Source organism: Lotus japonicus, chromosome 6 (assembly GCF_012489685.1).
Source record: "Lotus japonicus ecotype B-129 chromosome 6, LjGifu_v1.2".
NCBI lineage: Eukaryota > Viridiplantae > Streptophyta > Magnoliopsida > Fabales > Fabaceae > Lotus > Lotus japonicus.
The window spans coordinates 21,302,226-21,329,256 of record NC_080046.1 but is presented as its reverse complement, the minus strand read 5'-3'; the positions used below and the strand labels follow the sequence as shown (position 1 = coordinate 21,329,256).

Genomic DNA, 27,031 nt, shown 5'->3' with positions numbered 1-27,031 from the left:
ACTCATAAGAACTCCATGGTTAAGTGTGCTAGCCTTGGAGCAATATTATGATGGGTGACATCCTGAGAAGTTTTTCCGAGAAGCGTGCGAGTGAGGACAAAGCGCGCTGAAAAGACTCGTATTGTTACCGTGAGGTCAGTCGTCAGATCAGGATGTTACAATCGCAGTCCCTGCAAGTACCTCCGGTGATCAGCCCCTCGCGCTCCAGACTCACTCGTTGATCCAGTCCATTGTTCCCTTCCTCATTTGTGAAGTAGTTTGATCCAACCACCACCTCCTCAGGCACGTTTGTTCAATTATTTTGCACACTTTATAATGTTTAAGGAGCTAAATACTCTTTTTTAAAGATCGGAAATTAAGTCGCACATGACCCTAACTTCATGACACTATCTTTTTCCCTTTTAAATTTTTTGTTGATTTAGAAGTTATTTATTTATTTATTTTTGGTTTTAGTTTTTTTATTTATTTTGTTTTTAGGAAAAAGAATATGAAAAGAGGTGCAAAGAAGGCAAAAATAGAAGGTTATTTATTTAAGGACTTTGGCCAAATGAGCTAGTCATGAATATTCATGCCTTGCCCGGGCAGTAAAATGTGCATAGGGCCTCTTCTTCAATTTTCCAATTTTAAACCTAAATCCTTTTCTTCAATTTTCTCCATATAACACCATCTTCTCACAAGTACTAGTATGAGATTAAAAGACTAAACTTTAATACTATTTAGGAATTAAAGATAAATAAATTTTATCTGGAAAATTAAGGTTCTGGAAAGAGAAAAAAAATTCATTTGGCTAATATTGCATAATTCCCTGCAAGTCAATGCTAATCGTTTCAAGTGCAAGATGACAAGCTCGCCTCATTGTCGTCGCTGCTCCATGCAAGTGGAGGATGAATTACACTACCTTCGTGATTGTCCTCATGCTCGTGAAATTTGGCTTCGGATGGGAGCCTTACGCTGGCAAAATTTCCTTACTGAAAACCTCAACCAGTGGGTGAAGGAACATGCATGTGGGAGCCGTAGCATTCTATTTGTGGCAGGCTTATGGAGTATATGGAAATGGAGAAACAATGGAATCTTTGAGGATGAGATTTGGAGCGTAGAGGAGGTGTGGCGCAAGTTATCTTTTGACCATGATGTTTTTTTTTAAGATCACTATGTCCAGAGAATGAAGCACATGGGCACAATTACATAAGTCAGATATGGCAACCTCCCCCACAAGGGAGCATAAAACTGAATACGGATGGGAGTTGGAAGCGAGGCAGCAATCAGGTGGGGGGAGGTGGACTCTTACGTGGCCCAGATGGAGTTTGGATTAGAGGCTTTGTGTCCTTGGGTATAGGGGAAAATGCATTCCTAGCAGAGCCCTTCGTAATGGTCTCCGTATAGCTTGGGCACATGGATACAGAGATATAATAGCAGAAATGGATTGTAAGGAGGTTCTGAGAGAGCTACACAACACAGCTAGCCATGGTTTCTGTCCAATGTTAGGAGAGATAGCCTCATTACTACGTCAACAATGGAAGGTGAACTTACAATGGGTTCCCAGGGAATGTAATATGGCAGCTGATTGTTTGGCTCATATGGGTGGGATAGCTAGTTCAATTGATTTACACATTCTTGAGAGACCCCCGGTGGAAGTTGAACATTTCATCTTGAGGGACTCGTTTTCTTACATGTAGTTTCCTTGTTTTTGTCAGTTTTCCGATGAATCCAAAAAAAGAAACTTATCAATTTATATATGTACGATTTTAAATTATAAATAATTGAATATTTTACATCCTTCCTCGCTATAAAGTTGATGGTTTTTCTTAAGATGATCACTAGTATAAAATTTAAATATGTTCACATGTTCTATTTTTAAAAGAGAAAATAGGAAGTGACAGTGTAAACTTGTTTTACACATGTACCCAATTGATTTCTGCCACATCAGCAATTTATTAATTTACTAATTAAAATTAAAAAGATTTGTAACCACTTAATCTTATGTGGCATAATACTGACGGTGCATATCCATTAATCTCTTTTAAAACTACTACTACTTTCAATGCTCATAAAAACGGGAGGAAGGAAACTTTGCAAATTGTAATTCTGGAAGCCACAGAGAATCTGTATGTGCACATAGGACCACCGAATTAAATGCATCCAGATTTTTTTTTTGATAAAATGGGGGCAAAGCCCAAAAGAACAGGGAAACTACAGAATCATACGGGGAAAGGCAACCCCAATAACATCGTCCTTTAAAAAGGAAAATAACGAGCTAGGGACATGGTCCTTGTCAAATTCTACTCCCTGAATTGTGGCCAAGTCTGGCCAAGTGATCAGCACACCGGTTTTCTTCCCGGTAGATAAAGTGGAAGGAGATAGACCTGTTGAGAGAGGCCAAATATTGGATATCTCTCACAAGGTCAACACACAGGTGGGCATGGGGGCAGCTCGTAGTGATAAGGCTATAGGCTGTTTTGGAATCCAATTCCACCATGACTTGATCAAGAGAAAAGGGGAGAGCTAAGCGAAGGCTCTTGAGGACTCCCCAGAGCTCCACGCGGACTGTGGAGCAGAGGCCAAGGGGGGAATAAAAACCTGCTAAGGGTCTACCATTAGAGTCTCGGATAAGACCACCGCAAGCAGCTCTGAAATTAGCCTGAACAACCGACCCATCAGAGTTAATTTTCCAGATACCAGGTTTGGGAGGCTTCCAACTGAGCAAGTGTTCATTTCTGGGGTGCGAAGAGGCTTGTCAGGGCGGGAAAGGTCTTTAACCACATGAGAGGCAAGGCTAACTGTCATGACTGTAAGAGAGTCAGGAGCTGCAGTATGCTTATTAAAAACAAGATCACAGCGATCTTTCCAAATTTGCCAAAGAGTAATACCAAAGAGAATTGGCCAACTCATTCCTCTATTATGGACATAATCCTTCCCCAAATTTGTGAGTAACCAGTCTGTGGAGCCTTGACTAAAAAAACAGCTCCATTTGTCCTCCTCCACAAAGGCTTCCCACACTTCCTTCACCACTTCACAGTCTCTAATTGCATGGATAATGGATTCATCTTCTATTCCACATCTAGGACAGATCCCATCATTAGTCATACCTCTCTTAACTATTTCTAGATTAGTTAAGATTTTACCATGAGCTATTTTCCAGAGTAAGGTTTGGGCTTTAGGGGGGCCTCTGAAGTTCCAAACAACTTCAAAAACCTCATCTGGATTGTGCACCTGAGAGGGAAAGAGAATGGAAGATGCTGAACTTAGAGAGAATTTCCTGTCTGTAGTGAGACCCCAGTAGGGCTTGTCATCTCCTCTATTAGGATGGGGGGGATTTATAGCACAGATTCTACTGCAGATATTATCAGGCAACAGCTGGGTAAGCAAGTTCCAATTCCAGGTATTATTAGACATAAACCCCGCAACAGGGATATTATCAGCCCACTCTTCAAGATTGTCATCAGGCAGAAACTCAATGAGAGGCTCGGCATTAGGGATCCAAGAGTCTTTCCAGAAGGAGGCAGTTATCCCATTACCAATTGTCCACATGACAGCTCCATCAATTACAAACCACGACTTGCAAATACCTTTCCAAGTTGGAGAGTCCATGTTTTTAGGAACAGGAGGATTTCTGAGGCAAGGATTAAAATTGTATTTAGCTCTAAATACTTTAGCCCAAAGAGAACTCATATCAGTCAAGATTCCCCAAGCTAACTTTGCCATGTAAGCTTGGTTCAACATATGCAGATTACGAAATCCAAGTCCCCCTTGATCTTTAGGAGAGCACACGGTTTCCCAATTGATTAAGTGACATCTTCTCTTATCTACTGTGGATCCCCAAATAAAGTTTCTGCAAAGTTTTTCAATCTCCTTGCAAATACCTATAGGAATTGGCGTTGTGTGCATCACATAAGTAGGCAAACTAAGAAGACAGCTTTGGGCAAGGGAAACTCTGCCAGCAAAGGAGAGAGTGTTGATTTTCCACCCCGAGAGTTTCTTTCTCACTTTATCAATAAGAAAGCTGAAGTTGTCTTTGACCATTCTGGTATGGAGGAGAGGTACCCCAAGGTACATGCCCAGATTTGTAGTCCTCTGAATACCCAAGGTTGCAGTAATTTGATCCGCCTCATTATCTACCACATTTTTAGAGAAATAAACTCTGGATTTAGGAACATATCTGCATACTTTTTAATACCACCGAATTATCTCTCAATCGACATGTATGAAACTAATCACCTGAAACTTAAATATCACATTTTGTAAGTGTGTTTCTTTTAATAAATCATTGGGAATATATACACCTTTTAAAAATTGAACTCTTAACTATGTTTAAACTACACAAATTATGTACCAATTGTGTTGGTTTAATATTTTTCAAACTTCTAAAAGCAGGACGACAACACTATCTAAAGTTGCACCATTGATTGGTCTGTAAAAGCATACATTAAATTGCCTAAATTATACTTCCTCCGTCTCCATTTATAAGTCACATTTTTTGAGTTTTTTTTATCTCTAATTATAAGTTACTTTGTGATACCAATGCAACATTTAATATTTATTTCCAATACTAACCTCAATTCTAAGGGTGACATTGGAAATGCTATGTTTTTGTCTTACAAATTTATTGCTTTTAACGATTTTTCTTAATCTAAGATAAGTAGTTAAGAGTGACTTATAATAGGGGACGGAGGAAGTACAATACAAATAAAATAAAAAATTGAAAACAGATAAAAAAATACGAGAATGGAAAGAGAAGAATCAATAAATACCAAAAAATAGTTAGCTGGCATCTTTAGGTGGAGTCTATGGTGTCACCCACAAAATGGGGTGCACCGGTGCACTCTATAAAAAAACTTTAGTAAAAAGGGGGACATGGTATCTATACGGATTTTACACCGTAGATATATTAATTAAATATTTAAACGGTTTAGATTGAAGTTATAGATTTACTAATTGCCCTGTCATTCATAAAAAAAAAATCACCTTCTTCCTGGTTCTGGTTTCCCCCATCCTTCTCCACTCACAACGCCGCTTTCCTTCTCCCACCTGCTCTCGCGCCGGCAACCCCTCCTGCCCCAACACCAACCCATCTTCTCCGCCTCAGCATAAATTTTGTTTGTTGAAGAGCATTTTGACCCCTTCTATTCTCCATTTCAAACCCTAATATGAAAAAAATATGAGTTTCTCGATATCAGCTTTGTGGTGGACTTCACGATAGGGGTTTTCGGAATGCGTCGGTTCCAATCATTCTCCGGCGGACCTTGACGGTGATGGTGACGAGAGGCAGTGCCCATCATGGTGTCGATGAACAAGGGTTGGAAGTTGTTCTTGTCCCATGTTGTGACCTTCGCCATTGATGTCATACGGTGGCAAGGTTCTGCCTTCAGATGCCTCCGCCGCTCCGGCTACCTCCCCACGTCAATGCTTGGAGCGCCATCGTCAGTCACCTATCCTCCTCCGGCGACTTGGCCGAGGCTCTCCATCTCTTATGCTCTGTCACTCGCCGTTCGGAAGCTTCTGTCCCCAACGTGGCAGGGCAGCAGACTCGCGCCTTCCGCTGAATTCCTGCGCCAATTTTGGCCGGTTGTGGCAAGATGTTGATGAGATGCCACAGTTTGGCGTTGTGTCTGGTGGGCTGAGTTACTGCCACAATTTAAGATGATAGATCTGCGATTAGCGAGGGAGAATATGGTTTGACTATTAGCGAGGGCTGACTTTACCGCGTAGGATAGCGAACACTATGGTTTCTTCCTTCTTTCTCAGAGTAGAATAGCGAACGCTGAAGTGAAAAAGCTGTTTAATTTTTGCCATATGCTTGAACTCGGTTTGAATGACGTTTTAGTACTGAAATTCCTTTTTTCATTGCATTCATGTAACAATTCATTTCCCATGGAAAACAGAGATATTTGCAGGATACTGAGGGAGTCCAATTCAGATTATGTTGATTTTCTTTTTTCAATAGGTGGTTTTGGTTCCAATCACTCCTCTATGTAGTTTTCTTAAATTGATATTTGTTGAGTTTTAACTTTTGTTTCAGAAGGTGTACCCAGATGAGAGGAAGGGTTGAAGCTCTATGATGTTAGGGAGAAGGAAAGAAAGAAGAAATCACAGACGAAGAGAAGGAAGAAAAAAATTCTGGGTATCACACGCTGAAGGTTATAACCCGCCAGAAATGCTTTAGGGATAAGTTTGTAATCTTACCTATAAATTACGGGGGACACTGGTGCACCCCTTTTTATGGGTGACACCGTAGACTCCACCGCATCTTTACAGTATTGATAGATAGTCACATTTATTTTTTATTTCATCTCATCTCCACTTATTTTTTTATTACTATATATTTTTTCCTATTATATCACTAGTTACATCTTTTACAAACTACTTCTACTTTTTATCTTACGGAGTATTCAATATTTCATATCCTTAAATGATAAAATTGCGGTATGTCAGTTAAAAATTATTAATTTATGTAAGGTTAAATTCCCCTTCCAACAATTGATCATATATCTTTCTCTCCCTAATTTATATGTCCCAACTTTTACTACTTGAGTCTTGAGCTATTATTCGGGGATTTTTTTATTTTTATTTTGAAGTAATATAATTAGGTATTTTTTTATAGATAAATATTACTTGTTTGTAAATTAGTACAAATTATTCTTACTCAGAGTTCGAACTCTAACCCTTCACTTGTAATTACCCTTAGCTCAACCATCAACCATGTGAATTACCCACCCCACCCCACCCCACCCAAAGTAATAAAATAAACACTTACGTATAGTTTGATTGAAAAGAAAAGGAAAAAGGAGAAACTTATCAAAAACGTTTTTATCTCATAAATAATCATATTATTCAATAAATAATAGTATATAGGCTAACAAACGTTCTTGAGAGTTAGCTCAAGTGGTTAGCGTTAGAGACATAAGGATGAAGGTTGTGAAAAGTAAATGATCCAGGGTTCGAACTCTGATGAGAGACTAATTCACTAACAACTAACATTTGTCTATTAAAAAATATATGTTAACAAACACAAGAATAAAGTAAAAGCCCCATTCATTGTCATTCTAATAAATACTTATTTATTCATCTTTTGGCTTTGCCCTTGATTTGGCAAGTTAAGATTGTGTCTAATAATTAACTATTGTACATGAGATAGCATTTATATATCATCCGTCAACTAACATCAATTAATTCAAAAAGAGACCAAGCCGAGATGAAGATGTGTAGGTGCATGCAGAATTGTAAATACAATCTTTTTTGCAATCCGGCCCGTAACACAACTTTAGGAAAAAAAAAAATGTCTCCTTAAAATCTAGCTTTTAAGAGAGATTTTAAGAGTAAAGATTGAGATGTAATTTACTGTGTTGTTTTCATAGTTTCTTTGTTACTTATTCTTTTTTTTTTCTCTTTGCATTAGTTTGAAGTACCATTTGTACTCATTTCAATATATTTCATGGCTTATATAAATTATTATTATATTGAATCAGTTTTTCTTTTTTAAATTAAAAGCGCGCTACTCTGATTGAATTTCTTCCCATAAAAAGTAATAGTAGTTATGGAAATTCTTGTTCAATTAATTTAATGTCAGAACCTATTTTTCTCTTCATGTCTACCTCATTTACTTTTTCTTATCACAACTAATAATGGATGAAATTTATTATTTTTCTTACTCTTATTCACTACTCATTTTCTCTCTTCTCTCTTCTCTCTTTTCTCTTTCTCTCATCAACTAAACAAAGCATTCACACACCTTAAGAGTGTTTAAACTTGTTTTTTATTAATTCATATCATTTCTATTGTTGGAGTGAGATTATTTTTGTTCATCATAACTTAAATACAAAGACAAACTAGAATGTGTAGCACTTGAATTTCCTAAAATTTACATAGGTCAGTGCTACAAAATTATTTGATCGAAGATCAAATGATCAAATAATTCATATCAATGGTTTTATACTTGAAATCTAATCTAATTTAAAAACTAAGCCTCATGACTTTGATTTTGATTGGACGACTATGAAACCGCACCTGCAGTTAATTTAGTAGGATGTGACTACATGACATGTTTAAATGAATAATAATACTTGGTAAACTCATAAACCATAATGACATTCACATTTTTGATGGTTTGAAACATATTCCATCAAGCTTCTCACTTTGTGACTGTCAAAACTCACTATAGATATATGTCAATGTAGCGTGATTTATATATCATTATTCTTAGAGCCTGTTTAGTTTTCAGTAACGTGAATGTAAAAGCACATTCACTCGACACAACAGCTATTTGGTTTTCAGGTGGGTGAATGTGAAAGCACATTCACTCAACCTAACAAGTGCATTCTGTTGGCTGAATGTGCATTGAAAATCGTGATATCAAATTTCAATGCTTCAAACGGACTTCCTAACTAAAAACCAAACAAGCACCAAGTGCATTCCGTTGACTAAATGTGCATTTTAAATCGTGATATCAAATTTCAATGCTTTAAACGGACTTCATAATTGAAAACCAAATTGACACTTATTCTTAGACAAACTAATACTACCTCTGGTCCTATTTATAAGCATGAAAGAGAATAAATTTTTTTGATCCTTTTTATAAGAATCAAATGAAAGTTTGAGCTATATTAATTATTTTTTTCCCATGATGTCTTTATTAATTCTAACTTGTTAAATGTGTCTCGTTAATTATTCTCTCTCTTTCCCACTTTCCAACACTAATAATAAAGGGTAATTTTGAAAGTTTATTTTGATTTAAGATATATTTAATGCATTTTATCTAGTTTAACTACATTTCTTAAATTATACGAATTCTTTTTTATTACTTATAAATAGGATCAGAGGTAGTACTATTGGAGCATCTAAACCTGAAAACAAACGAGTGGGGCTCATATGTTAATTTCCCCATTCGTCGTAGACTGAGCTTGTGTGACACTCTTTTCCAAGCGGAATGAGAAAAAAAGAAAAGTAGAAAACGAGGTTTTGTTTTTTGTTTTTCTAAAAGAAAAAGTAGATTCGCACATCGGATAAATAATTAAAGATTAAAGAATAAAGATACAACTACAAACGTGAATGAACAATGAGAAAAAAGTTGAAGAAGTAAAGTGCTAGAAAGCTGGCTGAGTTGCTGAACTCAAACAAGCAGTTAATTTTCATCAACAACCCAAAATTCTCAATGCAAATCACTTGTTTATCATCTTCCTAGCTTCAATGGGTTCATTTTCTCTCTTTCTTGTGGTTGTACTTTCTTTGTTCACTTCCTATGCTGTTTGCCAATTTGAAGGTAAAGTTTCCTTCACTACACAACAACAACAACAACAACTTAGTTAGTTTTAGATTCAATTTCAGTTCAAACAACCTTGTATGCCAAAACTAGAACTAATTTTTACTGTCACAAAGTTTCCATGTTTATTCTGTGAAAGTCATGTAATTTTATCTTAGCTAGAAAGCTGAAATAGAACACCTTGGTAGGGTTCTAAATCTGTGAGATGAATTGATTTGTGATGCAGAGTTTATCAGCATTGATTGTGGAGGAACTAGTAACTACACTGATCCAAGCACAGGGCTTGCATGGATTTCAGACTCTGGTTTCATGGAAAATGGAAAATCTGTGGAAGTTGAAAACCCTAATGGGAACAAGGTTCAGTATCAGAAACGCAGAGACTTTCCTATAGACAGCAGGAAACACTGTTACACGCTGAACACTGAGGAGAGAAGAAGGTACCTTGTGAGAGCAACATTTCAGTATGGAAGCTTGGAAAATGGAGACACATACCCGCAGTTTCAGCTCTACTTGGATGCAACCAAATGGGCTACTGTGTCAATATATGAAGCCTCAAGAATTTATGTGAAGGAAATGATCTTCAGGGCACCCTCTGATTCTATTGATGTTTGCTTATGCTGTGCTACAACTGGTTCTCCCTTCATGTCTACCCTTGAGCTTCGACCGTTGAATCTTTCTATGTATGCCACGGATTTTGAGGACAATTTCTTCTTGAAAGTAGCTGCTAGGATTAACTTTGGTGCTCCAAGCGAGGATGCAGTCAGGTTAGTAGCTAACCCTCTTATAGCATGTTTGGATTAGCTCAAAATCAATTCGGGTATTAGTAGCTTCTACCCAGAATTGATTTTGGGTTGGCATTTTTGGATTAGCATGCCACAGATTATGGGTAGAAGCTAGTAGTACTGGAATTGATTTTGGCTGGAAAAACAACTCTAGGAGAATTTCCCTTACAAAAATGGGAACTTTCAAACATTGGACCAGAGAGAATGAAAATCCATTACAATTTACAACCTAGATTTAAAATTTTGCAGGAAAAGGATGTGTATATTTTGGTGCTATCAGCTTTATTTATTTATTTTTTAACGAATATTTGTCAGGTATCCAGATGACCCATATGATAGAATTTGGGATTCTGATCTTATTAGAAGACAAAATTATCTTGTTGGGGTGGCTACAGGCACAGAAAGAATTAACACAACCAATAACATACAAGTAGGGACAAGAGAATACCCACCTGTTAAAGTGATGCAAACCGCGGTTGTTGGCACAGAAGGAGTACTTAGTTATAGACTAAACCTTGAAGACTTCCCTGGCGATGCTAGAGCTTATGCATATTTTGCGGAAATTGAAAATCTGGGTAAGAATGAGACTAGAAAATTCAAATTGGAGCAACCTTTTATAGCTGACTATAGCAATGCAGTAGTGAATATTGCTGAGAATGCCAATGGGAGCTACACTCTTTATGAGCCAAGTTACATGAATGTGAGTCTGCAATTTGTTCTCTCATTCTCCTTTCGTAGGACCCGGGATTCTTCTCGAGGACCTCTTCTAAATGCATTGGAAATTAGCAAATACGTACAAATCGCTCCAAAGACCGACAGGCAAGATTGTAAGTTATTTATATCAGCATATAATTGGGAAACTAGTAGATCTTTTGATGCATGCATCAAATGAACAAAATTCTAACCATACTTTTATTTTACAGCAAATGTTGTTAATGCAATTGGCTCCTTGTCTTCTGACATTGTCCTGGAGAGAAAAGGGGATCCATGTGTTCCAACTCCCTGGGAGTGGGTAAACTGTAGTACCAATACACCTCCAAGAATTACCAAGATGTAACATCTCATACCTTCTTGTTGACCCTTCTGTTTCGTCATAGCTTGTAATCTAGTGAATTGCCACTCTGTGAATGAGTCGTCTCTCAAGCAGTTTTCAGAAATATGACAATAATGAATTCCAAAAGTTGGCATAAAAGAATAAGGCAGAAACATGATGCAAAACTATTGTCGAACATTTCTCCTTAGTAATTAGTAAATATGTACTGGAAGTTCAAGGAGTACTCATTTTTACTAATTATATTAACTTGTCTCAGAAACCTATCAAGAAGGAATGTGAAGGGTGAAATCCCGAATGAGCTCAAAAACATGGAAGCATTGACAGAATTGTAAGTAAATCGTACTTCAAAATAAAGATGCTTTTGTTTTGTTATTTTCTTTATGTACTTTCTTTTCTAGCAATTCATTCTTGTTTTGTTAGGTGGTTAGATGGCAACTTGCTTACAGGACAACTACCTGACATGAGCAATCTTATCAATCTAAAGATTGTGTAAGTTTTTAGTTTTATACCTTCTTTTGGAGGGGTTGGGGTGGAATCAATATTTTGGGAAACACCCTTCTTTCTATGTTAATTTTTTCTTATTTTCATTTTTTCAACTATTGACTTGCAGGCATCTAGAGAACAATAAATTGACTGGTCCACTACCATCTTACTTGGGTAGTTTGCCGAGTTTACAAGCACTGTATGTAGCACTTATTCATCAATGTTTATCAATTATGATCTCTATTTTCAAAACAACTTAACACTATTGTTACCCCCTTACATATTTCTGAATAATGCAGCTTCTTTGGATCTATGACAGGTTCATACAGAATAACTCATTTAATGGGGAAATTCCAGCAGGATTATTATCTGCAAAAATCATTTTCAAGTACGTATGCTCAGCAAAAACATAAATTTTCATGTATTATGAAGATAATAAACGCGACGGTTTTTCCTTCCTAAGTTGAACTGACATTTATTTTTACTTCCAGCTATGATAATAATCCTGGACTACATAGAGGGAACAAAAAGCATTTTAAGTTGATGCTAGCAATTTCTATTGGAGTGCTAGTGATTCTATTAATACTATTCTTAGCAAGTTTAGTGCTCTTGTGTAATCTGCGGAGAAAGACATCTCAACAGAAACGTGATGAAAATGGTTAGTCAACCAAGTCAAATGTAACACTTTTAGGTTACAATTATCAAGTTCTATCTACCTTCAAAAGATCCAAGCATTGTTGTACCCTGCAGGGATTTCAGGATCTAAACCTTTAACTGGATCTTCATTTCTGCGAGGTGGGAGTTTAATGGATGAAGGTACTGCATACTATATTGCGCTCTCAGAATTGAAAGAAGCTACTAATGATTTTTCGAAGAAGATTGGCAAAGGAAGCTTTGGATCTGTTTATTATGGGAAAATGAGAGATGGAAAAGAGATAGCAGTTAAGACTATGACTGATCCGTCCAGCCATGGGAACCAGCAATTTGTGAATGAGGTAGCATTTCAATACTTGAATCCTGATCGAGAATCAGTGCTGTACAATCAGCCTTTTCAGTGTCCTATTATAAAATTTCACCTGAAGTTCAATCAAAAGAATTGTATTCCTTGTATTTCATCAGCATTCTCTGTATCATAGATGCGAAAGTATCACTGCTAAAACAGTTTAAGAAATTGAAACCATGAAACTATCATTATTCTAGCTCAGATTTCTTGAGTATCTAAGAGAAACTAGAAGAATAAGAGAAAATATTCAGCTCATTGATTGTAGAGTTACAAATGCAGGTAGCCCTCCTATCAAGAATTCATCACCGAAACTTGGTTCCTCTGATTGGATATTGTGAAGAAGAATATCAGCATATTCTGGTTTATGAGTATATGCACAATGGCACTTTACGGGACCACATTCATGGTTGAATCCAACACCCTTGTATTAATCTATTTACTTAGTAGTAAAAATTGTGTCAAGACTAAGATATTAATTCCAATGTTTTGACAGATTGTTCGACTGAGATGAAATTAGACTGGTTAGCTCGGCTTCGAATTGCAGAAGATGCAGCTAAAGGTTGATTGGTGACTAACTTCATGGTTCATAACTAGTTTCAGTATGTCAATTCCAAGTTAATAGTTAAAGAGCAATTTTCTATTTCTGTAGGCCTTGAATACTTGCACACAGGATGCAATCCTAGTATCATTCACCGAGATGTAAAGACGAGCAATATTCTCCTGGACATCAATATGAGAGCAAAGGTGTCAGATTTTGGACTCTCAAGACTAGCTGAAGAAGATTTAACTCATATATCAAGTGTTGCGAGGGGAACTGTAGGCTACCTGGATCCTGAGTAAGCCATGTTTCTCATGTGTCCATGATCATTTATATCTGTTCTCTCCAGAAAGTGTTGAGCTCATACATTTTTCCCTGAATAGGTACTATGCAAATCAGCAATTGACTGAAAAGAGTGATGTGTACAGTTTTGGAGTTGTTCTTCTGGAACTGATATCTGGAAGAAAGCCTGTATCCATTGAAGATTATGGTCCTGAAATGAATATTGTTCACTGGGTAAGTGGGTATGCTTGCCTTGAATAATCCTAAGTTCGAAAAGTAGCAACGGTAAAGGTTGCCTAACCAAAAACTGAATAACATGAAAATGTTCTAAATCATGTGAAGCAATTAAGTTTTGGAGAGTAAATAGTTATTTTAATTTCTCATATATATAAGGTTGGTCAGTTTAGTACAATGATGAAAATGTTGTCATTTTCATACCTGAAATATAAAAGTCAATCAATTTAGTTCTAAAAGATTAAAAAATCTAATAAAGTTAATTCCTAAAAGATGAATAAGACGATTAGTGAGTGAACCCTCAAATTCATCATTGAAAGATACAATACAACGTCGGACAGGTTCGTCCCTGAAAGTAGAAAATACCTTCAAAAATCTTTGAATGTATCAATCGTCAGTCAACTTGGTCCTTTGTCACTTTCAAAGTCCCTGAACATTAGTTGACCAAAAGTGACAGAGGGACACTGACGATTGACATATTTAGGGACTTCTAAAGGTATTTCTTCCTTTCAGAGACCAACTTGTTCGACATTGTACCTTTCAGGGACCAATTTGAGGGTTCACTCAGGTTTAGTACATACAAGGACTAAATTGAATCCATTTTTATCTTTCAAGGATGAAAACTGGGTTATAGGTTAGTTTTGATTGTTTGTTTTTAGGAGCGTTTTTGTGTTTTTTGGTTTTCTTTGATTTCTTTGGCAGGATCGTTGTTATCCTGCCGTAGGTTGCTTTTCGTTCTTTGTTTTCTTTGTTGGCATTGTGCTTAATCTTTTGTCATGAGGACTTGTTTCTCATCTTCATTTCAATTCAATAAAACTTCTGCTTTCGAAAAAAAGGATGAAAATGAAATTTTCCACCCTATATCTTTTGAGATCAAGATAACTAATTAGTCTACATTTTGGCTTTGGACCCTTAAAATATCATGATTTCTCATCTGCTCTCCCATTTTAATTTTTTTTTTCTTAAACTCAAAATGCAGTAATGCACACGTGACATGTAAATGAAACCAGCATTAGATAGGCAAATAATTTATGGAGGCTTCATATAAATTATGATATTTTTAGGGACAAAAATGTAATTTAAGGTGAATAGTTAAACATGATGGAGAAACTAGTTGGTAAGTGAAAATAATGAATGGGAACTCATTTTTAGAATTTGAAAAAGGGTGACCAGATTAAAAACTCACTATAATTGAGGGATAGAGAAACATTCAAATATTAACTTAGCTAGAATTATACATGTTAGAAAACTTTGTTGCAGACTTTCATGCAAATTCCTCTTATCTTACAAATTTTCTGCAGGCAAGATCTTTAATTCGTAAAGGAGATGTGATAAGCATCATGGATCCTTCCCTAGTTTCCCATGTAAAAACAGAGTCAATTTGGAGGGTTGCTGAAATTGCCATGCAATGTGTAGAACAACATGGTGCCTCCAGGCCAAGGATGCAAGAAGTCATTTTGGCTATACAGGATGCTTCTAAGATTGAAAAAGGGACAGAAAATCAGCTCAAATTATCATCTTCAGGCAGTTCAAAACCCCAATCTTCAAGGAAAACTTTACTTACAAGCTTTCTTGAGATTGAGAGCCCTGACTTGTCAAATAGTTGCCTCCCATCAGCTAGATAATCTTTTTCTTTTTCTTTTTTATTTTTATATCATGGTACCTACCTGCCTAATATAACACCTTTTGTGGGTGGGTTTTGTAAATTACTTATCAGTATTTCCTTTTTCCTTCTTGTCCATCGTTATACTACTGAACAGTAATATATTTATACCACTATGGAACTTGAATGAAAAGTATTCCACTATTATTATTATTATTGATACTTGACAATGTATTTATACAATTGAGAGTTGACTAAACAATCAAATTTAAATCTGATTACATGGGTAATTACATAGCTAAACAAATAAAGAATAATCTAACCTGATATTCTATTGTATGCTAACACATCCCCGCAGTCGAAGCGGGAGGTTCATCGACACTGAGACTAGCACAAAAATCACCAAAAAGAATTCGAGGAAGACCCTTTGTAAAAATGTCTGCAAGCTGATGACGGGAAGGAACATGAAGAACACGAGCCTAACAACGCACGACCTTTTCCCAAACAAAGTGGATATCCATCTCAATATGTTTTGTACGCTGATGATGCACTGGATTGCAAGAAAGGTACATGGCACTAACATTGTCACAGACTCACAGTGGACCAATGTTGCCTGAGCGAGAGGAAAATGAAGCTCTAAAAGTAAATTGCGGATCCAACAGGACTCAGAGACAACATTAGCAACACCCTCGATATTCAGTTTCAGCACTAGAGCGAGAGAGAGTGGGTGTCGCTTGGAGGACCAAGAAAAGAGGTTGGAAAATAGTAACCAAAAGTGGAGCGTCTGATGTCATGACATCCCTCCAATCAGCATCAATGTAAGAAGCAAGTTTCTCAATGGGGAGGGATACAAATGTAGACCATAAGTCAAGGTGTCACAAACATATCGTAGAACACGCTTGAGGGAAAGCATGTGCTCGGTGTGGGGAGAATGCATATGTGAGCAAACCTGCTGAACAACATAGGAAATGTCGAAACGAGTGAAGGTGAGGTATTGTAGGACACCAGCAAGACTCTAATACAAGGTGGCATCCTCACAAGGAATCCCAAATGATGAACTGAGCTCCCGCTTGGTGTCAACCGGAGCAGCAAAGGGTTGCACGAAGCCATGCCGACTCGAGCAAGGATCTCACTAGCAGAAGGATTCCCTGAAGCCATGGCGAGTGACAGCGATGCCAAGGAAGTAACTCAGAGGACCGAGATCCTTCATAGTGAATTCTGATGCCAGAAATGTCATAAAGAATTTGCGGAGATCATGTGACGAAACAAACAGGATGATGTCATCAACATAGAGAAGTATGTAGGCAATATCAGTACCCCGCTGGAAGATGAAAAGAGAATGATTTGAAGTGTTGTGTCGGAAGCCAATAGTGAAAACATAGTTAGCAAACCACTTATACCAACCACGAGACGCCTGCTTCAGACCATAAAGAGACTTCTTCAAACGACATACATAGTTCGAGCACTGAAACCCAAAGTTTGATGCATGTAGACAATCTCATGGAGATCACCATCAGGGGCGTAGCCAGGACTTTCATTAGGGGGGGGACTAGGATGTAAAGGAATATAATTTGTATGAAAATTTCAATTCTTATCAAATAAAAAATTTGCCAAAAAAACAGATAGGTATTTTGGTGTGAACAAAAAATTAGTTTAAGTGCAAGACATATTTAATAAAAGCATAAGAAATATAAGATTAGTTTGGGTGAAAAAGATACTAACCGGCTCATAAGTATTTTAGTAAGAGGTGGTTGGACAAGTTGCTCTACGGTTTCACAAATCAAAGCATCAATATTGATTCTTTCTTGTTCAATTCTCAAAACTTTTGAAGGAGGTGGTTGGACAAGTTGCTCTACGGTTGATTGTGTTGGTTGTCCAACTTCAACGATATTTGAAACATTAATATCTATTGAAGTTGGTGAAACAAGTGAAGGTTGTGCTTCTTCATCATCTCTCTTTTCTCTTAAAGTAAAAGTCAATCATTTTCTTCTTCTTCATTTTTCAAGCTAATAAAATAAACAATTTGAGTAAAACAATAAAGTTTAAATAAAACAATAGAATGTGCAAATAAAAAATGAATTATATAGTAAAGTTATCACTAGTGGAACAAAATTGATTATAATAACACAATACATGACTTTGATTATAACTTCGAAGTTCTTTCTATATTTAATCCTTTTCTTAACGTTCAAATAAACAATTAACACTAACAAATTCATCAAAAAACAACAAATTAAAGCAATAACATAACAAGAAGGAAGCAACGAAAGCAAAAACTCTTTATTGAAGTCTAAATCTTAAAGGAGACTTTTTACAAACACTTGGTGTGCATATATTTTATCACATTTTTTCAAGCAAAACACAAGCACCACAAATCCAATCTCATATAATCAGACCAATTAAGCAACAAAAAAGAGAATTAAACCAATAAATTTGAGTTTGAACACATGAAAATTTGAATATCCATAGAAAGTGATATATGAAAAAGTATTAGTAAGAAAGAAAGTAGATTATAGAGAGGTTCTAAATGTTATACCAGCAAAATCTCTTGTTCTTTCTCTTTGCTTTATTTGATTTGTTTCTTCAATGTCATAAATCCAATGAGACAATGAAGTTTTATTCTCCTTGCCTTTGGCCTTTTCCCTTGTTTCTTTCCTTTCTCTGTTCTTCCTGTTTCCTGACCACACTTCTGTTTCTTTTTTAGATGGTAGTGTCTTTGTTTTAAATTATATACTAGTGAGTGGGACCCACATACATGTTATTAAAAGAAAAAAATAGAAGAAGAAGTGCTCAGGTAGTCACGTGCAGCGGTGCAGTAAATGGATATATAAGAAAACAAAGGGTGCCATGTTGCCTTCCCTCTCACTCACGTGTTGTGTCCCATGTGGGGTGACTAAATTCACCCTCAATTTTTTTTCCTTAGAAATGATTGGAAGCCAGGGGTGACTAAGCACAGGGAAGTCACCCCTGTGCTTCCACCACTGATCACCATGTAGAAAAGCATTCCGGACGTCCAACTGATGAATGGGCCATGATTTGGAGAGAGAAATGCTAAGAACTGTCCGTACGGTAGCCGGTTTGACCACGGGGATGAAAGTCTCGTCACAATCCACACCTGCAATCGGAGACATGCCATCACCTACAAGACGAGCCTTATAACGCTCAAACAAACCATTAGACTGCTTTTTATGGCGAAAGATCCACATACAGCGAATAACATTAACATTACAAGGACCGGGAACCAACTCCCACATATTATTTCTAATAAGATCATTAAATTCAGACTGCATAGTGGACTTCCAATGAGATCATAAAAGGCTTATTTTAGGTTACGAGGCAAGGTGAGATGGACAGGTCGTCAAGGGAGACCGAAGGACTAAAAGGATTTTTAAGTTTGGAAATATCGTGCATGCTACAGGTGGTCGTGGTCCGAGTCGGAGGTACAAGTGGGATCGCAGGCAAGGGTAAAGGCGAGGAAGAAGTATGCGAAGAGATGAGGGTCGATGAGGGCAACGTAGAGTTAGTGGGACTCGACGGTGGGACGTAGTGTGCATTGATGGATCAGATAAGGATAAAGGTCCTCGATGAAACGATCATAAGAGGAGGCAGTGTCCAAGAGCAAGTCAACAAAAGGAAATCTGGTTTCATCAAAGATAACACGCCGTGAAATTATTAGTTTTCTGTTTGTCAAATCATAACATTTATAACCTTTATTATTCATTGGATACCCCAGGAAAACACACGGAGACAGTCGTGGTTGCAGTTTGTTAATCGTAGCTGAAGGAAATAGGGGGAGTAGGAGAATGATTTTGAAGAGTCTTGTAGGGAAGAATGTTCAGATGGTACGGTGCCATTTAAAGCGCATGACACCAAAAAAAGGGAGAAACAGACGAATGAGCAAGAGGGTGCAGATCATGTTGTTAATGATGCAGATTTTTCGTTCTGCTTTTTCGTTTTGAGAAGAAGTGTGAGGGCAAGAGAAGCGATAAACAAGGTCATTAACATCACAATACTGGTGAAATGATCAATTGTCATATACACGTCCATTATCACATTGAAGACATTTAATATTTGCTGAAAATTGAGTTTTAATAAAAGTAGCTAGAGTAGTAAATATATTCTAACAAAATTCACTGACTAGAAACCTTTAAATCTTAAAACAATAGTAATATTCGTCCTTGTATTAGAGTTGGAAACTCTTTAAAACATGTATTATCTATGATATTTATATTAAGATTGAAGAATAGGATATGACAAGTATTTTCTTCTCATATCTCTAAATTTAAAAAATATAGATTCAGAATATTATTTTAAATTTTAGGAATTAATCTCAAATTATTTGGATTGATTTTAGAGGTGTTAGTTTCGAACTTAAATTTTGACTAGATATGATTTTGAATTAAGAGATATGGTTGGATTTAATTGGGAAAAATGAATTATGAATATCAATTCAGAATATTAGTGTTAATATTCATTTTTAGTTCTTGTCCTCGTACGTATTATCTCACAAACACTATTTTTTTTTGAAACTAACACAATATTTAATTGTGAATAGATTTTTTTTTTGGTACAAATTGTGAATAGATAAGAATGCTCTCTTTTGACACTCTTTTTCTAATATTCAGACTTTAATTAGTCAAATTTTTGGTAGGTTTCATCAAATTAGGATTGAGACCCTAATTTAGTGGAAATTATATAAATTTTAACCCATTAATGAGAGAATCTTTAAAGGAAAGGGTTAAAAAGAGTGTTACTAATATAATAAAAAATATAATATAATAATAAAAAAAGAGTGTTATTTAGTTTAGCCCCCATCACGGGAGAAAAAAAATGCTAATACGCAACGCATCGTGTGTCAAACGGCATTCCTTACTTCACCCACCGCAACACCCAAAAACCAAAACCCAACGACACTCATATGAAGCATCCCCATGGTTCATACTTCAAACTTTATCATCGAAAAGTTAAACCCTTTATCTCCTCTTCGTCAATTCAATTGCTCACTTATTTCTTTGATTGAAACTAAGACAAGGGTGTCAAAAAGAACTTGATCATTTTCACAGAAGGAGGAAACGTTCTCTGCTTTCTCCGTGACCCATTTGATTCTCTGCTTCAGCTTTTCATTTCATCAAGTAAAGGCAAAAAATAAGAAAAGGATGGCTATGATGGCATACCAACTTTCTCGGTTACCTTACCAAGATTCCCTCAAATTACTCGAAGCTGATATACAACACGCCAATGCTTTGTGAGTTTCATTTTTCCATTTCCCTTAATTTTCTCTCATCATTTTTTCAACTTTCCTTTCTGATTTATGTATTTTTGGGTATGAAAAAGTTTTCGAATGGAGGGCTTTCTTTTATTATTGACTTCAATTTTTCAACATGAACACAGTCAACGTCTATACATGTTCATTGAATTTGGTACTCTTACAGCATTTCAATGCTAGTTCTTAGAAGTTGTTCTTAACCTAAGAACTAAGAACCAAGTTCTTAAGCATTGGAGAGGGTTGTCGTGAAGTTTTTAGTTCTTATATAAGCAACTTTGCTTTATGAGTTATTAGCATAAAATAAACATTTTTTCTATTTCATCCAAATTGTTTTATTACTTTATGAGTTTTGGTGTGGTGAGACCAAATAAATAGTGCTAAGAACTCAAAGTTAAGAACTTGTGGTTGGAGTGAATTATGCAGACTTAAGAGTTTTTTAAGCATATGTGGCACTACGGGTCACATGAATAATGCTTAAGAACTCACCTCTGAGAACTAATATTGGAGATGCTCTTAGTAGCATTTTGTTTGATTGTGCATTTTTATCTCTCTGATTTTTGGTTTTCCTCTCTGAATTTGAAATTTTGAATTATGGGTTTGCACTGTTTAGGGCTGCTGCAATTCCCACAACAAAGGGTGGGTCTCTTCTTCAGATGAAATTGGTTTGCAATCAATTGGCTCCTCTTTTTCTATTGTTTCTGCAATGGATAGATTGTTCTTGTTCAGGGTTTCTGCATAGGTATCTTGACCTCTTCCACATAGTTATATACAAGGTGAGTTCCTGAATGAAGGTTATCCATTTCTGAATTATTTTTTTGGACTAGCTCAAAGTGCTTGTAGGCTATAATTTGATTCATGTTTGTCCTTTGTTGTTATTGTGTTAGGCTATAATATGATTCTTTTTTTTTTCTTTGTTGTTATTGTTCTCCTACTTTTACATAGGTAAACAGTGATGGTCGATCAATAATGTCCACTCATAGAAGAAAGGCAACCATTGGGGACTTTTATGGTGAGTGAATATTTGACTTGCAAAAAGCATCTTTATTATTGTTTTTTTTTTCCTTACACTGAAAAGTTTAATTATTTATAGTTGTCAATTGTCATGACTGATTATTCCAACTTTTTGTTTTTGCCATAAAAAATTGAACTTTTAGCCGTTATATTGCCATCTCTCCAGCGGCTTCTTGGTAGCTTTGATAAGTCTGAGCTTTCTGATCAAGGGCCATCAAGCATAGAAGGTTCAAGATATGGCAAAAAGGTGATTGAAGGAGATGAGAAACTAACCAATGTTGATTTGCAAAGGGAAGATGAATGTGGGATTTGCTTAGAGCCTTGCACCAAAATTGTGCTGCCTTATTGCTGTCATGCCATGTGTATAAAATGCTACTGCAAGTGGTAATCACAATTACATTTGTTTGTATCCCATGTTGTCAGCTTGCAAAGTTCTGTATCAATGGCTTATCGTTTTAACACTCTTCTTTTGGACTCTTTTTCAACCTGCAGGAACAGAAAGTCAGAGTCTTGCCCTTTTTGCCGCAGTAGCTTGAGGAGGGTTAAGTCGGAGGATCTATGGGTACTAACTTGTAATGAAGATGTTGTTGATGCTGAAACAGTTTCTAGGGAGGACCTGTTGCATTTTTACCTCTATATCAACAAGCTTCCTAAAGACCACCCAGATGCTCTTTTTCTAATGTATTATGAGTACCTGATTTAAGTTTTTACATAATAAGAAGAAAAAAAATTGTACAGGTAGGAAAGTACTCCAGACCCACAATTGTAAATAGAGTCTAGTAAGGAAAAAAAATACTCTGGTCATATCTCTAGTAAGAGATGTTCCTGGATTTTTAGCCCTGAAGAACCATGTTCTTACTACTCCAATGAGTATGATATACCTCCTACTGCTCTCAGAATTAATTTGAAATTCCTTGTTTGAATAGCTAAACTATTTTCTTTCTGGGAAGCTAATTAAGATATAAAGATTCATAAGTTGATCTTCTTGTATGATACATATTGAAACGAACTCAAATTGTGAAGATGAATCTGTGTATTAATAGTGGGAAGGAATATGAATTTTATGTACTTTAAATTTTATTTGTATAGATAGAATCCAAGGTGTTAAGCAGGTTCATAAATAATTTTATGATCTTTCTCTATGTTATGAATTACATTAGAAGTGTGTGTTTGGATACATATTAAACTGAATGTCAATTCACATTGAAGTTAATATGAAAATTTAAATTTCTCCATTTATGGTTGATATATGTGTTTTCCCGTTTACGTTTGACTCAATATATTCCTGTTTACATTTGAGTCAATATATTCTTGTTTACAAGGGTATCAACTACCTCACGCGTCAAATTATCTATGCTGGTCGAACTGCTGAGGATAGATTGGACTCTACAGAAGGAGGTTACACTGGCACTCTACTGAGAAGATCTACACTTTTACAGTCTTGGACGAGAAGCTAGTACTCATCCTTGACTTGGAGGATGAGGATGAGGATGAAGATGAGGATGAGGATGAGGATGAGGATGATGACGATGGTGATGCGGTCTTGGACGAGGAGCTGGTTCTCCTCCTTGACTTGGAGGATGATGATGATGACGATGACGATGGTGATGATACGATCGTATCGGACTTCAACTTCTAGGAGGATGGTGAGGAGGAGCTCATTTGTGCTCTTTATGCCACTGATGATGCCGAACGTTAGTCTTGGTGGGGCTCTGGAGTGGGTAGAGTGTGTTAGTTTGACGCATTGCGTCTATGCGTTTAGGATTCGGAACTGGGTAGGTTCCCAATATTTTGCTTTTGTATGGTCTGCCCTTCATGGAGACCACAGGGAGCAAATGATATGCACGAGGTCTTTTGGTTCTAGGCCTTTCTAGTGACCCAACCCCCTACGCTCGAGGCAAGAACCACTGCGTTCTCAGGGCAGCGGGAAGAACACATACAAACACTAACTTAAACGCTGAAGTGTTTTTTGTAGGTACACCCTCCTCACCAACTTGCAATGATTCAACACCTCAATTGAGAGAGATAATTTTCCACCGAAAAAACCCCAACCCGGACAAAAGCAAAAACAAAGCCCGAGAGAAACAAACAAAAAATCAAGTCTCGAAATGATCCTCATACACCTTTTCCAAACCTCGAATAGCATCAATATCATTTCCCTTAAACTCTAATCCCAAGACTTTGCCAACAAGTCACGTCTTTTTCGATCGCATGAAGTAACGCCCTTCACTAGCATGGTTAAACTTTTAGGAGAGGAGGAGAGTGGAATGGAGGGGCAAAACTCCTTCTAACTCAATTTTATCTCCTCTTAAAAAGTGAGAGATTTTGATGAAAAATATTTCATTAGACAAAAATGGAGTTCCCACGTGTAAGCTCTAAAAAAAGAGGACGATAAAAGTAAATATATTTAAAAATCTATCTCATTTCTTCAAGAACCAAAGAAGAAAAATACTATTTTTTTTCTTCCCTCATATGATTTTAATCAAATTGATAAAGTTATTTACCGAAAGAAAAAAAATACCTTTTTATTTATAAAAATTTATTCAGTGATTAATGTAGTCTTTTGTAATACATAATTTTGCGGGTTACTTTTTTCAACAATGTTTTTATGGAAAAAAAATGAGTAGTGACAGGAATTGATAGTAGGCTTAATTGCACTTTTCGTCTTGATATTAGGTTCTTGTGCAATTTTGATCCCCTCTGTTTAAAACGAGCAATTTTGATACACCAAAAAGATCACGACGTGACAACTGGGTCCTTCCATCATTTCTTCATCAAATCGTTAACGTCGTTTGCCTATGTGGAGCTCATTAACGATGTGGATCTGACTGTATGCGCCAATAGGATGCCACATGATTAATAAATAAAAATATCCTTAATTATATTAATTTATAAAAACTCATTGAAAAAAAAACCACTACCCTTCTTCATCCCCCCCCCCCCAATCTCACCTTCATCTTTCAATCTAAAGAAATCCATAAACCAAACACCACCATCTAAAACCCAACAACATCAACCTCAAATTCCTTCCCTTCTCCCACTCATGCTCAGCTCATCAACCCCAAACCCAAACCCCTTCACCTTCTCCCTCCTACGCTCATCAACCCCAAACACAAACCCCTTTACCCATAAACTGTCCTCCTCACTCAACAATAGAACCACCTCATAAAAGCCCCAACCCCTTCTCCTGGCCTCCCTCCTCTCCACCTTCTCAACCACAAAATCGTCCTCCTCCTTCAACGGCTGAATCATCCCACAAAAGCCCAAAGCCTAGATCGACACCATACCACATATGGGTGAAAGGTTGTAGCTTTACTGAGTAAAAGGAAAATCAGTCTAGGAGAGATGAAAATTAGAGAAGAAAATCCAAGAAATTCTTTTTCAAATCCCAACAAAACCATTTATAGAACAACTTTAAACCTTGACTTTCAATGACCGAAGCTTTCAATGTCTTCACCTTCTTCCGTCGCCAGATCCTCGACGTCAAGTCACGAAGCCAACGCGAGCAACCTCGATCGCCATCCACTGTCATTGGGCGAAAAGGTTGGAACTTGGTGATGGGGGCGAGAAACCCTTCATCGTCTCGATCTCTCACACCGTCTAGATTGAAATTATGGGTTTGGGTTTCTGATCTCTTCTAGGTTTGGGTTTTTTATTTGTTCTAGGTTTCTGAAATCTAAGGTTCCTGTGTGGTTGAAAGAAAAAGAAGAAGAAGAAGAAGGTAGGAAAGCGAGATCGATAATGGTGAATCAAAAATAAGGATGGTTCTAATTCATGTCCTTCCATGGCTAATCTGAATGTTGGGTCGATGTGGGGGGAGTGTTTTGGTGGGGTTGAAAAGGGAGTGGTGAGTGGGAAGAAGAAAAAGAAGAAGAAATAGAGTGTGTGGTGTTGTTGATGCTTGACTGATGGTGGGTGGAAAGAGGAAAAGAAGAAGTGAGTGGTCGTGGTGGGTGGTGCTGTCGAGAGATGAAGAAGGGGATCTTTTTTTTTACATCGGAAAGATAAATTGCACCCGTCAGGAATCGATCCCTGGACCTCTCCCTACCCTACCCAACCCATATGTCCCCCGCCTCCTACCACTTGAGCTATCCTACGAGGACGATGAAGAAGGAGATTGAAGATGTTAGGGAAGAAACCAGAGAGAGAGAGATAGAGAAAGAAAAAAGATTCAGAGAAAATAGTGAAGTTCATTCATCAACAACATGGTTACAATTCATCAACTAGCAGATCTTTATACTTCAACTGCTTCACTAACTTCTCTAGCAACTGTCCTAACTTCCTAACAAACTCTAACAGCTTAACTGCCAGCTGTCTAACTAACTCTAACAATCACATTCGTAACATATCCCTCCCCTTAACAACTTCCTTGTCCTCAATGAAGAACTTGTAAATCCACAGGAACATCAGCAGTAGTATCAAATGTAGGAAACTGTTGTTTGAGGTTGTAGAGAACCTCCCAAGTTGCATCTTCTTCCAGCTCTCCTAGCCACTGAACTAACACCTTAGTAACAGCTTTGTGCCTGCGCTGAACCATTCTTCGCTTCAGTATCTTAAGAGGAGCACGTGGCTGATCCATGTTGCCCCAATCCAGAGGTAAAGGCACATGTTGCATAGCAGAAGAAGGGCAAGGTTTCAGTAGTGAAACATGAAATGTGGGATGGATTATGGAGTCAGGTGGTAGAGCTAGAGTGTAGGCAACTTTGCCAACACGATGAAGGACTTGATAAGGGCCAAAGAAATGAGGAGACAATTTTTCAGAGGCTCTATGCTGGGTAGAACTCTGCCTATAAGGCTGCAATTTAGCAAGACCCAATCGCCCACAGAAAATTCCCTATCTGTTCTGTGTCTATCAACTTGGACCTTCATCCTAGCCTGAGCTCTCATGAGATTAGCTTGAAGCCTTTGAATCATTTGTTCCCTAGCTGTAAAACTTCTATCCACAGCCTCCACCATAGTACTCTGAGGACAATAAGGGAGATGAATTGCAGGTTGCTGACCATACACCACTTCATAAGGTGTGGTCTGTATAGCTGAATGATAAGTGGTATTATACCACCACTCAGCTAGAGGCAACCAAGTAGCCCACTCCTTAGGCCTCTGCCAAGTCATAGCTCGAAGATAGTGCTCCAAACACCTATTGAGAACCTCACTTTGACCATTAGACTGAGGATGATAAGCAGTGGTTAAACTCTGTGAAATTCCCAGCTGTTATAAGAAAGCAATCCAAAATTTGCTAGTAAAAAGAGGATCTCTATCACTAACAATATTGGAGGGAGCACCATGTAGCCGATAAACCTCTTTAATGAAAATCTCAGCTAAAATAGAAGCTGTATAAGGATGAGAGAGGGGTATGAAATGAGCATACTTGCTCAGCCTATCAATGACAACCCAAATAGCATCCTTGCCATGAGATTTGGGCAGCTTATCAATAAAATCCATAGCTATGCTTTGCCATACTCCAACAGGTATATGGAGTGGTTACAACAAACCAGGATTAGCCACTTTCTCATACTTACACC

At 37.1% G+C, this 27,031-nt stretch overlaps 3 protein-coding genes across 3 annotated transcripts; all 3 read left to right on the top strand.

Moving 5' to 3' along the window:
- Positions 1-1,196: 1,196 nt before the first annotated feature.
- LOC130725089 (uncharacterized) lies at positions 1,197-1,676 on the top strand. The gene is made up of 2 exons (XM_057576345.1): positions 1,197-1,266; positions 1,384-1,676. The coding sequence occupies exons 1-2, from the start codon at positions 1,197-1,199 to the stop codon at positions 1,674-1,676; spliced, it is 363 nt and encodes a 120-aa protein (XP_057432328.1).
- Positions 1,677-9,020: 7,344 nt separating this feature from the next.
- Positions 9,021-15,445, top strand: LOC130723214 (probable LRR receptor-like serine/threonine-protein kinase At1g67720). The gene is made up of 15 exons (XM_057574182.1): positions 9,021-9,253; positions 9,480-10,017; positions 10,351-10,862; positions 10,959-11,088; positions 11,346-11,417; positions 11,510-11,578; positions 11,700-11,771; positions 11,892-11,960; positions 12,064-12,230; positions 12,323-12,567; positions 12,855-12,981; positions 13,069-13,134; positions 13,225-13,411; positions 13,497-13,629; positions 14,931-15,445. Exons 1-15 carry the CDS (start codon positions 9,181-9,183, stop codon positions 15,252-15,254), a joined length of 2,784 nt encoding a protein of 927 aa, XP_057430165.1. The 5' UTR covers positions 9,021-9,180; the 3' UTR covers positions 15,255-15,445.
- Positions 15,446-20,063: 4,618 nt separating this feature from the next.
- Positions 20,064-22,440, top strand: LOC130726401 (E3 ubiquitin-protein ligase AIRP2-like). Its single transcript, XM_057577657.1, has 5 exons — positions 20,064-20,477; positions 21,109-21,271; positions 21,441-21,507; positions 21,653-21,893; positions 22,002-22,440. The coding sequence occupies exons 1-5, from the start codon at positions 20,389-20,391 to the stop codon at positions 22,210-22,212; spliced, it is 771 nt and encodes a 256-aa protein (XP_057433640.1). The 5' UTR covers positions 20,064-20,388; the 3' UTR covers positions 22,213-22,440.
- Positions 22,441-27,031: the final 4,591 nt, after the last annotated feature.

Bases quoted from the DNA above. Each gene is read 5' to 3' on its own strand.
- LOC130726401 (XM_057577657.1), top strand. From the start codon at position 20,389: ATGGCTATGATGGCATACCAACTTTCTCGGTTACCTTACCAAGATTCC. The intron at 21,508-21,652 runs GTGAGTGAATAT...TTGAACTTTTAG, and splicing joins AACCATTGGGGACTTTTATG to CCGTTATATTGCCATCTCTC. The intron at 21,894-22,001 runs GTAATCACAATT...TTCAACCTGCAG, and splicing joins ATAAAATGCTACTGCAAGTG to GAACAGAAAGTCAGAGTCTT.
- LOC130725089 (XM_057576345.1), top strand. From the start codon at position 1,197: ATGGCAACCTCCCCCACAAGGGAGCATAAAACTGAATACGGATGGGAG. The intron at 1,267-1,383 runs GTGGGGGGAGGT...GTCTCCGTATAG, and splicing joins GGAAGCGAGGCAGCAATCAG to CTTGGGCACATGGATACAGA.
- LOC130723214 (XM_057574182.1), top strand. From the start codon at position 9,181: ATGGGTTCATTTTCTCTCTTTCTTGTGGTTGTACTTTCTTTGTTCACT. The intron at 11,089-11,345 runs GTAACATCTCAT...AACTTGTCTCAG, and splicing joins CCTCCAAGAATTACCAAGAT to AAACCTATCAAGAAGGAATG. The intron at 13,630-14,930 runs GTAAGTGGGTAT...AATTTTCTGCAG, and splicing joins AAATGAATATTGTTCACTGG to GCAAGATCTTTAATTCGTAA.